This window comes from Ahaetulla prasina, chromosome 4, assembly GCF_028640845.1.
Source record: "Ahaetulla prasina isolate Xishuangbanna chromosome 4, ASM2864084v1, whole genome shotgun sequence".
Classification (NCBI taxonomy): Eukaryota; Metazoa; Chordata; class Lepidosauria; order Squamata; family Colubridae; genus Ahaetulla; species Ahaetulla prasina.
This window is the reverse complement of record NC_080542.1, coordinates 150238878-150250471: the sequence shown is the minus strand read 5'-3', so window position 1 is coordinate 150250471 and position 11594 is coordinate 150238878. Positions and strand designations below refer to the sequence as shown.

The following is an 11594-nucleotide window of genomic DNA, read 5'->3' as shown; positions in this document are numbered from 1 at the left end:
TCTGGATTTGATATTGCAACAAACTCTGACACCACCATCTAATCTATCCTAGCTGTCAATCTATATCTCCCCATCCGTCATGTGTCTATCATCATTCATCTAATCTTATCTACTTCCTATCTCCCCATCCATCAACTATGTGTCTATCTATCATCCCTCCCTCCCTCCCTCCCCAGAAGCCATTCTACCCCTAGTTTACAAAGAAAAACAAGAGGGATTCCAGGAGGGGCTGAAGACCCCCGCCCCATTTATTTATTTATTAATTGGTGGGTTGATCGAGTCAATGTACGGGCCGCTCAGCCAGCAGCTGCAGCCTCCTCCACGCTGCTCTCTCCCTCTCATTTGAAAATCCACCCGAAACCACTTTCCGTCCGGTCCTTTCTGTCTCTCCCAACTTCCCCCGTGGGGGTATGGGGTGCTTTTTTCCCCCACCCCGTCCTTCAAGCCGTCTTCTTTTTGACGTGGGCGCAGTCATATTTGCCACGTATGATGCGGACTTTGACGCCGGGCAGGTCCTGCTTGCGCCCACCTTCTACCAGGACGGCCATGTGCTCCTGGAGGTTGTGTCCCTCGCCGGGGATGTAGCACACCAGCTCTTTGCCCGTGCTGAGTCGCACCAGGGCGCACTTCCGGTTGGCCGAGTTGGGCTTCTTGGGCTTCCGGATCAGGACCTTTAAGACCACCCCTTTCAGCTGAGGATGCCCCTCTAGGGGCCCCGGGGGAGACGGGGGGCGCTTGGGACGGCCCAGACGGTGCATCTGCATCAGCGTGGCCATCCAGCGGGCACCTGCGGGATGAGAAGAGAGAAGATGGTGATAAGAGTGGGGGACCAGTCATCCCTCAGGGTCTCCCCTCAAACGCGGGATCTTTCTGCTCCCTGTCCCCGTGCCCTACATCACCACCCCTCCGCCCCAAGGTTACCCAGGTCGCCCAGGTCCCCCCTGCCCCAAATCCCAAGTCCCCCCCCCTCTGTGGCTTATTCCCCCTGAATCCTCAGATCCTCCCTACTGGAACCCTGCCAAGGATCTGCACCCCAGATGCCTCCCAATCCCAACCCCAGATCCTCTTCTCTTGTCCCTGCCTCCCACAGGTACCTTGCCCTCCCCACTTCCCCCCCTCACCCCCCCCCCCCGTTCCAAGGTCCACCCACAGTCCCAGGTTACCCCTCCAGAGGAGACGCATCAGGTCTGGTTACCTCCCACGTCTCCCCAGCTGCCCCTTCGCCACCCCTAGGACTCCCCTCCACAAAGTTTATCTCCCCCACTCCAAGCTTGGCAGAGCCTACCAGGTCCTCCCACTCCGCCTAAACCCCTATAGCTCCCCCCTCCCTATAGCTTACTTCCCCCCTCACCCCCAGATCTTCCCCGTCGGCATTTCATCTGCAGGACCCCACCCCCTTTTCCCCAGGACCCCAATGGCCCCCACCCCAAGGCCCCTCCCCAGGTACTTCCCAAAGCCTCACCAGCTGTCCCCCAGGACCCCTCCCACCCCAAGCTCCGCCCATTCTCTCAGGTTACCCCGCCCCTGAACCCCCCAATTTCCCAAGATCCTCCCCGCCACACCCCAAGCCCCGCACGCGTTCCCAGGTTACCCCGCCCCAGTATTTCCCCGATGCTTCCTCAAATCCTAACCCCTGCCCAGCCCACCTGATGACCCCCAGCCCCACATTCTTCCCCCACCTCGGCCTAGGAAGAACCCGGCAACCGCCATCAGCGCAGGACAGCAGAGAAGCGACGAGACTAGAGCGCCGCCGGAAACGCGGGAGGCGTACCCGGAAGTTCGAACCCGATCGGCCGGTACTGTTCCTCGCGCGGGGGACTTCAACTCCCAGAGGACCCCGCGCCGAGAAGCCCCGCCCCCGCGGCCTGTCTCCTCTCCCGTTGCCTGAGGGCAAATCTCAACGCGGAACCTGGGAGGCACCGCGGAGCATGCGCAGAAGGCGCTTGGTGATCAAGCTTCTGAAGAATGTAAGCCCTCCCCCTCCCCGAATCCGGAGTGGGGGAGGGGGAATTTATTAATTTATACATAAATTTATACAATTTATGCAGGGGTCCTCGATTTACAGCCACCACGGAGCTCAACAGTTCCGTCGCTAAGTGAGCCACCTTGCCACCGTTCAGTGAATCCCTGCCCTGGTTCAACGGGTACCACGGTGGGGACCTCAGAGGTCATCTATGCTGACCCCTCCGCAGGGGTCAGGAGATCCTTACAGACTCAGAGTTGGAAGAGACCTCAGAGGTCATCTAGACCAGGGATCTCCAACCTTGGCAACTTTTAAGACTTGTGAACTTCAACTCCCAGAATCCTTCAGCCAGCAAAGCTTTGCCCTGATCTAGACCAACCCCCTCCTCAAGCAGGAGGCCCTTTGGGAATTATAGAAGGACAGAGTTGGAAGGGTCATTGGACGTCATCTAGTCCAGCCCCCTCGCAACCCTCATGGAAGCAAAAATGGACAAAGGGACCTTGGAGGTAATCTAGACCAACCCCTCAAGCAGGAGACCCTTAAAGCAGGGGTCTCCAACCTTGGCAACTTTTAAGACTTATGGACTTCAACTCAAGAGTTCTTTGAAGTCTTAAAGTTGCCAAGGTTGGAGACCCCTGCCTTAGAGAATAGCGGCAGCTACCCCAATACCTGGATGAATCTGTCTATCTAGACCCGTTCTAGTCCGGCTTCCGACCCGGATACAGCACGGAGACAGCTTTGGTCGCATTGGTGGATGATCTCTGGAGGGCCAGGGACAGGGGTTATTCCTTGGCCCTGGTCCTATTAGACCTCTCAGCGGCTTTTGATACCATCAACCATGGTATCCTGCTGCGCCGGTTGGGGGGATTGGGAGTGGGAGGCACCGTTTACCGGTGGTTCTCCTCCTATCTCTCCGAGGACGGTGTTGACGGGGGCAGAGTCGGCCGCGAGGGCTCTCACTTGTGGGGTGCCGCAGGGGTCGATTCTCTCGCCCCTTCTGTTCAACATCTATATGAAGCCGTTGGGTGAGATCATCAGTGGCTTTGGGGTGAGATACCAACTGTACGCTGATGATACTCAGCTGTACTTTTCCACCCCAGGCCACCCCAACGAAGCTGTTGAAGTGCTGTCCCGGTGTTTGGAAGCCGTATGGGTCTGGATGGGGAGAAACAGGATCAAGCTCAATCCCTCTAAGACGGAGTGGCTGTGGATGCCGGCACCCCGATACAGTCAGCTGCAGCCGTGACTGACTGTTGGAGGCAAGTTATTGGCCCCAATGGAAAGGGTGCGCAACTTGGGTGTTCTCCTGGATGAACGGCTGTCATTTGAAGATCATTTGACGGCCGTCTCCAGGGGGGCCTTCCACCAGGTTCGCCTGGTTCGTCAGTTGCGCCCCTTCCTTGATCGGGATGCCTTGTGCACAGTCACTCATGCGCTCGTTACCTCTCGCTTGGATTATTGTAATGCTCTCTACATGGGGCTCCCCTTGAGATGCACTCGGAGGCTTCAGTTGGTCCAGAATGCAGCTGCGCGGGTGATAGAGGGAGCTACATGTAGCTCCCAAGTAACACCACTGCTGCGCAGACTGTATTGGCTACCTGTGGTCTTTCGGGTGCACTTTAAGGTTTTGGTTACTACCTTTAAAGCGCTCCATGGCTTGGGGCCTGGGTACTTACGGGACCGCCTGCTGTTACCTCATGCCTCCCACTGACCCATACGCTCACACAGAGAGGGTCTTCTCAGGGTGCCGTCCGCCAAGCAATGTCGGCTGGCGGCCCCCAGGGGAAGGTCCTTCTCTGTGGGGGCTCCTACCCTCTGGAACGAACTTCCCCCGGGCTTACGCCAAATACCTGACCTTCGGACCTTCCGCCACGAATTGAAAACACATTTATTTATTCGTGCGGGGCTGGCTTAAATTTTATTAGTTTTAAATTTTTATTATTAATTTTTAATGGGTTTTAGTTTTATATGTTCCAAAATTTTAGGCCAATTATGTAATAAGTTTTTTAATTTGTATTTTAATTGTATATTGCACTGTTTGTTTTACCTTGGCTGTACACCGCCCTGAGTCCTTCGGGAGAAGGGCGGTATAAAAATCGAATAAATAATAATAATAATAATAAAGAATCATAGAAGGACAGAGTTGGAAGGGGCCTCGGAGGTCGACCTTCATTATAAATATGAACTGGATCCCCTCCAACTCTTGCCTTTGATATTTCTTCAATAGAATTATAGAACAAAAGGGGGTTGAACTAGAGGACCTCTGAGGTCCCTTCTAGCTCTACTCCGATTGATTGATCTTCATCGTTATTCCTCCTCCTCCTCCTCCTCCCAGCACTGATGGTGTTCCCTAGTTGGGTTGTGAAACATCTGCGAGAAAACCACCCAGCTCAGAGAGCACACAGGACCCCCCCCCCAGTCCTCCTCCTCCTCCTTCCACTTTCATGCTAGAAATATTCTGTATTTATCGGAGACCCCCCCCCCCAAAAGTGCCTTGAAGTCTTCTCCCGCAGGTGAGCTCAGCCCGATGGGAGCCAGCCAGGTGAGGGGGGGGATCCCTGGATGCCAGCCAATCAGCACAAGCCCAGGTGGCAACAAGCCTGGCCGGGGAATTCTCCCTCTGCTTTTTGAAACCCAGAGCCGGGCATCGGACGGGCTGCCAGTTCAAATCCCTCTTTTCCTCCCTCCCTCCCTCATTGCGTGCAAAACAAGGAGTGTCTCCCGTGACCGGAATTTGCCCCCGGGGCTTTCCCGGTTGCGTAATTGCCTTTGGCATCCTCCGCTGCCCTTTGACGGGAAACTGCGCGTGGGAAAGCGGGCCAGACAAAGCCCCGCCTTTTGGTTGGGATCCCTCCCCCGCGGGCTCCGAGTCCGTCTTTGTTCTGGGTTGCGGGACAGGCTCTTTGCTCCGGGCTCTTGCGTGGCGTGTGTGTGTCTGTGTACTGCGACCTTCGCTCCCCTTCCTCTTTGCCTCTCCCCACGGCAGCGCCGGTGAGTGGGTCCCTCCACCTGCCAGCTTTGGGTTGGGAGGGCTGGGTAAGCTCTCTCCCCGGTGGGGGGGAGGGATCGGAAGGGAGGAAGGGAGGGAGGGAGGGAAGAAAGGAGGAAAAGGGGGAGGAAGGAAGGAAAAGAGGGAGGAAGAAAGGAAGGGAGAAAGGAAAAGTGGGAGGGATGGAGGAAGGAAGGAAAAGAGGGAGGAAGGAAGAAAAGAAGGGAGGAAAAGGGGAAGGGAGAAAGGAAGGAAGGAAGGAGGGAAAAGAGGGAGGGAGGGAGGAAGGAAAAGAGGGAGGAAGGAAGGAAAAGAGGAAAGGAGGAAAAGAGGAAGGAAGGAAGGAAGGAAGGAAAAGAGGGTGGGTGGGAGGGAGGGTGGGATGGAGGAAGGAGGAAAAGAGGGAGGGAGGAAGAAGGAAGGAAGAAGGAAAGAAGGAAGGAAAAGAGGGAGGGAGGGAGGGAGGGAGGAAGAAGAGAAGGGAGGAAAAGAGAAAGGGAGGGAGAAAGGAAGGAAGGAAGGAAAAGAGGGAGGGAGGAAGAAAGGATGGGAGGGAGGAAGGAAGGAAGGAAAAGAGGGAGGGAGGGAGGAAAGAAGGGAGGAAAAGGGGAAGGGAGAAAGGAAGGAAGGAAGGAAGGAAGGAAAAGAGGGAGGAAGGAAGGAAGAAAGGAAGAGAGGAAAAGAGGGAGGGAGGGAATTCGAATCGAGCTGGAAGTCGAAGTTGGGAGATTTTCTAGTCCAGCCCCCTGATTGAGGAAGGAGCAAGGGGTGGGGTCGTGGGGAGTGAAGGGCTGCCCAGAAGGAGCCCTGGGCCCACCTGGGGGGGGGAGTCATCCATTGTGGAACCAAAATCAAAGGCCAAATGAGTGCCATGGGGAAGGGCAGCTCCAAGGCAAAGCAGGAATGCTGGAGGAGGTGGGGGAGGAAGGGCTCTGGGCACACCCTCTTTTGAAGACCTTCGGAGCCCCCAGTGGGAGTAGGGCAACTCCTCCCAAGCGGGGTGGGACGGGAGGTGGGGGCCCCGTAGCCCCATATCCCCCTTGCCGGCTCTTCTTATTAGCCAGAGGGCTTCCAAAAGACCCCTTCCCCATGCTCACCCCCCCAATCTTAGCCCGAGAGACTCCTCCCCATGTCTGCCCCTCCCAGAAGCTTCCTTGCGATCCACAAGGAAAACCAGCCGAGGCATTCACACCTGGTTCGCCCCCACCTTTGAACCTGGGACAGTGAAAGTACAGGCTCCACCCCCCCTCCAGGTGTCCCAGCCCTGTGTCATCCCCCCTCCCACCTCCGGGTTTTTCCACCTGCTCTCACCCTTCCTTCTCTACCCGCCAGCTGCCACTTTTCTCGCCCACCGACTTGCTAGGAAGAAGAAAGAAGAAGGGGAGTCATGGCAGGCCCCACGCTGAAGATCGAAGGGACTGAGGTGGCCCTGGGGGGCTCTGGGGGGACCGTAGTTAACATCACCCTCCGCCAGGAGTCCGGGATGGCTTACCTGTGCAAAGGTGCGGCGTCTCTGGTTCGCCGCAGAGCAGCCGCCAAGGATGCCACTGGCGCTCCCCCCTCCCGCCGCCCACGCAGGGGGGAGCAGAAAGCCTTGGGGGTAAGATTTGGGGTTTGGGGGAGGGGGTTCAGGTCTGGGGACGATGGATCGGACAGGGGTCTTGCCTTGCTGAGCCCGGAGGGACCGTATCGCCTCTTTGTTGTGACCACAATACAGGTTTGATTAGTTTATAGTATACAACGCACACCCAAATCACAGGAAAAGGGGGGGGGAGGAAAAAAGGAAGGGCAGAGTATAGAAAAGAAGAGAAAAAAGAGGCATTGACATCTGACTCTATCAAAATATACGTAGTCCTCGACTTACAACAGTTCGTTTTGCAACTGTTCGACACGTATAACAGCATCGGAAACAGTTGATGTACAACAGTTTTTTCCCCTACACTTACCTTGCAATCACACAATCAAACTTCAGATGCTTGGCCGCCGCTTCGCCTTTATGACAGTCACAGGGCCCACGGGGGAGGGGGGGATTTCCCACAATCGATCCCCTTTTGCCGCCTTTGGCGAGCAGCCAAGCCAGTGGAGAAACCCGATTCATGGAACAACTGTGTTCCTAATTGAACCCCTGCTCTGACTCGCTGAATGACCATCGTAAAATCTCGTTTGTGGTCATGAGTTGAGGACTCCCTGTAAGATCGTAACATCAAACGTTCACTTTTACCTTTTGGCCATTTGTATATCAACAAAACTCATTGGGAAACCCAGACTTGCTTTTCATAGTTTTTTCCCCCACCACAAGCAGAAAGTCCAGAAACGGTTTCCGAGTAGAGACAAAAGTAATTGTAGGGTTTTTTGTTTTTTTAACAAAGTATGCAAGAACTCTAGATGCTCAGTGGCACCTCTCCACCTGCATCATGACTCCCCTTCCCTCCCCCCAGTCCTCAGACCAGAGGCAATTCTGAGCAGGGTTCTCACTAAACGGGCAGGTTCTCACTAAGCTGAACCGCTGTGTCCACCTAAGAGCTCTTCAGTGATCCTGAACCTGATCCTGGCACATTCATCCACTTTGGGGTTTTGCACCCTGAACCGAACCAGGAAGGAACCGAGGGATTGTTCCTTTCTCTTGGTTCCGGCCACAAACAGAACAGGCACTGGGTCCAATCAGGTCTCTAGCTAACTTCTCCTGGTTTCCTCCCCCCCATGGTAACCCCACCCTGGTCCTCTTGTGCTGGGATTACCTGTGCTCTCCCCTCTCCACCCCCCACAGGTAGCCCAGATTCTGCTTGGCATTGTCTGCATTGGCATCGGCGTGGCACTGAGCATGGTTGAGCCAAATGGTGACATACCCTACTACTACAAGAGAGCAATCTATAACGGAGTTCCTTTCTGGTCAGGCAGTCTGGTGAGCACTGGGGGGAGGGAGGAACAGGGGGGAGGAACCTCCTGGGTCAGCGGGCTCCCCAAGAACCTGCAGGGGAGGATTGGGGTGATGGAAGAAAGACGGCATAGTGACACGGCTATGAGGGAGGCTGGACTGCTGCCTTGCAGACATCTCTAGCAGTCAGTACAGTGCCCAAGGGGGTGGTGTACCGGCCTATGGGTTGGGGGCTTGCTTCCTGCTGGTGGGGAGGGAGGGAGGCCCCGATAGATATCACCTCTCACCTGTTGGCTTCCCTCCTTTAGTTCATTCTCTCCGGCACCTTCTCTGCGGTGGGCGCACGACACGGCGGCAACTGGGTAAGTGGGGAGGGTCCTGTCCCTGACCTGTCACAAGGACCTGGTGCCCATTCTCAGCTGTGCCCTTCCTTGTCTCTTAGGTCCACCTGGCCACGTTCCTCAACCTGGGCAGCGTTGTGGGGGGTTCGGTGGCCTTCACGGTGGGTTTGACGGAATTCCCATCGCTGACTTACCAACCCTACTTTGTCGAGAGCCTCTGCAAGCACAGAACCGAAGGCCGGAGCTACCGGTACTGGGAGCAGACAACCAGCCCTCCGTATGACAACCAGAAGGACCAAGAGCGAGCCAGCCAGTGCCAGGAGGCACTCTGGGCGCTCATGGTGAGTGTGTCTTCCCCGGAGAGGGAGGCAGGCAGCGGCGCCCTGTAGAAGACAGCAGTCCCAGGATGAGACCTTTGAAGTACGGTCCTCCCTCTGTTGGCTTGTTCTGAATGTCAGCCTGAGGGGCAGGCAGGGCTCATCTGCCCTCAGGTGGCTTCAGGTGTTTGGCTCCTGGGAAGAGGCGCCCATTGGTCATCACATTCCCTCCTCCTGACTCCCCACTGAGGACCCTGCCTGAGTCCCAGCTGTGTAGACAGAGCACAGGAACCAGTGCCAGTTGACTCTGGTGGACCGAGCATGGGTGTGCGTGGCCAATCTCTTGCCCCCCCCACTCTTTCTGATTTGAGCCCCCCTCCCTCCCCAGCGCATGTGGAGCTCCACCCATATCCTCCTGTTGATCCTGCACTCTGCGGCTCTGGCCATCGCTCTCTTCTGCTTCGGATACGGCCTCCATCGCCTGTGCTGCTCCTGCTGGGTAGGTCGACGAAAGGGTTCAGGGCTCTGGCCCCCAGTTAACATGGCTGGATTGGGCATTCTGGAGGGCAGGGCCCCCTCTCCAGGGATCCATTGTGGTGGGAGAGGGTTTCACCCGCCTTGGCTCCCTGGCTGTTGTTGCTCCTGGTACTCCAGAAAACTTCACACTGCATCGCTCGGCATCATAAGAAGAGCTGTTACAAATCATCCTAAACTCACAAGAGTTTGTTCAGTGACCGTTCAAAGTGACAGCAACACTGAAATGGTTAACCACCTTTGTCGTACCCTGCGGTCCCACCATCGAATGTCAGACGCCGAGTGAGCGGTTCACACTTCTGACCGTTGCTAAGTGCCAAGGTTGCGCAATCCCTTTTTGCAAGCAAAGTCTGTGGGGGAAGCCAGATTCGCTTAACAACCAGGTTTTTTGACTTTGCAATGCGGTGGGGATTCACTTAACGACTGGGACGAGAAAACATCATAAAATGGGAGCAAAACGCCCGGAACAAAAGAAATGGTTGGCTCGAGGGTGGTTGTATGTCGAAAACTGTATCTTCCTCTGGATTGGAATGAACAGTGGGGAGGGGTGTGTTTCATGGGAACTGACCAGTCCTGGGGAAGCCGTTGTAAGCTAGGTTCGCTTTTCTTTTCCTTGCAGGGGGGCTGGCAGGACTACATGGCCATGGAGGATGCAGATGCTTCTGAAGAGCCGGGCAAAGAGCAGAATCCTGCGTGAGGGGCATGGAGGGGAGCCTCCCCCCCAACCCAGCCTTTGGATCTTCCCAGGAATCGAACGGCAACCCAGCGCTTCCCAAAGTCAGATGCTCCTTTCGTCGCTTCTCACGCCAGCCAACTCTCCTCCTTGCACACCCGATTAATAAAAGTTGAATTTCTGGAATTTTAGCTCTTGTCTCTTGGGTGGGATGGCCGAACTCGGGACCCCATGGGGCGCGTGGGCAGAAGGTGTCATCCGTCCCACTTAGTTTAATTAACTTCCTTTTTCCAAGACTAGACTTTACTGCACAGCTGTGAAACTCGCCATATCATGTGGACGTCATGTGACTTTTTTTTGCCTGTGTGGTCTGCAGGTGACGCATCCGGCCCACAGACTGCCAGTTGGACACCCTTGCTTTACTGAGAACAAAGCAGTTCCAGATTAGAGCAGGGGTCCCCAATCCCCCATTCTGTGGACCGTCATTGGGCCGCAGCACACAGGCAACCGGGTTGCGCAAGCAAACGAAGTACCCCATCTACGGGACACAGGCAGTCCATGAAACCGCGTTCCCTCCGGAAAACCCTCTCTCTACGGAACCCAAATGGTTGGGAGTCCACTGGACTAGATGATCTCTCTGACCCCGGGAAACTTGCCTTTGCTGTCAGGAGTTGTAGAGAGGTCTGACAGGCACAGAACAGCATCTGGGTATAAAAGGCCAAAGGGCTTTGCAGCCTAAACTGGGGCTGGACTAGATGACCTCCAAGGTTCCTCCATGCCGATCACATCTCTGCTAGCTGCCTTGTTACCGCTTGGTCCAGGAGACCGCTGTGCAGGATGAGTTTAGGATGGGGGGGAGCTGGTTCTTGGTCCCTCCCCCCCTTTGGGAGCTGGGACCCTCCCCTCCGCGGCCACCTGACACACTCCTCCATCCCTCCCATCTTGCTTCTCCTGGCTCCATTTTAAAACCAGCCCCCCCCCCCGCCAATTCTGCCACTATGATGGATGTTGTCCGCTCTTCTACTCCTCCTTGCGGAAGAACCGAGGACTGACTGACTGACTGTCTATCATCTCTCTCTCTCTCATCTCTCTGTCTGTCTTCTATCATCTCTATATCATCTACCTGTCATCTCTATCTTTTTTTATTTATTTATTTTGTCACAACAGTATAAACAAACATCAACATAAACAATAATTCATGAGAGAAAAAGTATATATAAGTAAAAGTATAAGTAAAAGTATGCATATAATACTATAATGAAGAGAACAATAGGACAGGAATGGTAGGCACTTTTGTGCTCTTATGCACGCCCCTTATAGTCCTCTTAGGAATGGGGTGTGGTCAATAAAATCGCTCAGATCCGGGATGGGTTGGACATAGATTGGGTAGATCCGGACGGGATGACGCGGGCACGTCTTGAGAACATTGTTTGGGCTGAGTTTGATCCTGTGACTCCCGATGACATGGACAGGATACTGGGGAGGTTGAATGCCACCACATGTTTATTGGACCCATGTCCCTCCTGGTTAGTACTGGCCACCCAGGAGGTTACACGAGGCTGGCTCCAGGGAATTATCAGCGCTTCTCTGAGGGAGGGAGTTTTCCCAGCTGCCTTGAAAGAGGCGGTGGTGAGGCCCCTCCTTAAGAAGCCTTCCCTGGACCCAGCTATTTTAGCTAATTATCGTCCAGTCTCCAATCTTCGCTTTCTGGCGAAGGTTGTAGAGAGTGTGGTGGCTTGGCAACTCCCCCAGTGCCTGGAGGAAACTGTTTATCTAGACCCGTGCCAGTCCGGCTTCAGGCCTGGGTACAGCACAGAGACGGCTTTGGTCGCGTTGGTTGATGATCTCTGGAGGGCACGGGACAGAGGTTGTTCCTCTGTTCTTGTCCTGTTAGATCTATCA

General features: G+C 55.1%; 2 protein-coding genes across 3 annotated transcripts; one reads left to right on the top strand and one right to left on the bottom strand.

Moving 5' to 3' along the window:
* Nucleotides 1-217: 217 nt before the first annotated feature.
* MRPS12 (mitochondrial ribosomal protein S12) lies at nucleotides 218-1814 on the bottom strand. Its single transcript, XM_058179413.1, has 2 exons — nucleotides 1680-1814; nucleotides 218-787 (listed from the first exon to the last, which is right to left on the bottom strand). Exons 1-2 carry the CDS (start codon nucleotides 1708-1710, stop codon nucleotides 441-443), a joined length of 378 nt encoding a protein of 125 aa, XP_058035396.1. The 5' UTR covers nucleotides 1711-1814; the 3' UTR covers nucleotides 218-440.
* A 2981-nt stretch (nucleotides 1815-4795) lies between these two features.
* On the top strand, nucleotides 4796-9878 carry TMEM176B (transmembrane protein 176B). Of its 2 annotated transcripts, none has more exons than XM_058179385.1 (7): nucleotides 4796-4954; nucleotides 6285-6552; nucleotides 7720-7854; nucleotides 8136-8189; nucleotides 8270-8509; nucleotides 8874-8984; nucleotides 9639-9878. In XM_058179385.1, exons 2-7 carry the CDS (start codon nucleotides 6340-6342, stop codon nucleotides 9714-9716), a joined length of 831 nt encoding a protein of 276 aa, XP_058035368.1. In that variant the 5' UTR covers nucleotides 4796-4954; nucleotides 6285-6339; the 3' UTR covers nucleotides 9717-9878. The 2 variants fall into 2 exon arrangements, with proteins under 2 accessions (XP_058035368.1, XP_058035369.1); XM_058179386.1 differs by having other exon boundaries at nucleotides 4802-4954; nucleotides 6316-6552.
* Nucleotides 9879-11594: the final 1716 nt, after the last annotated feature.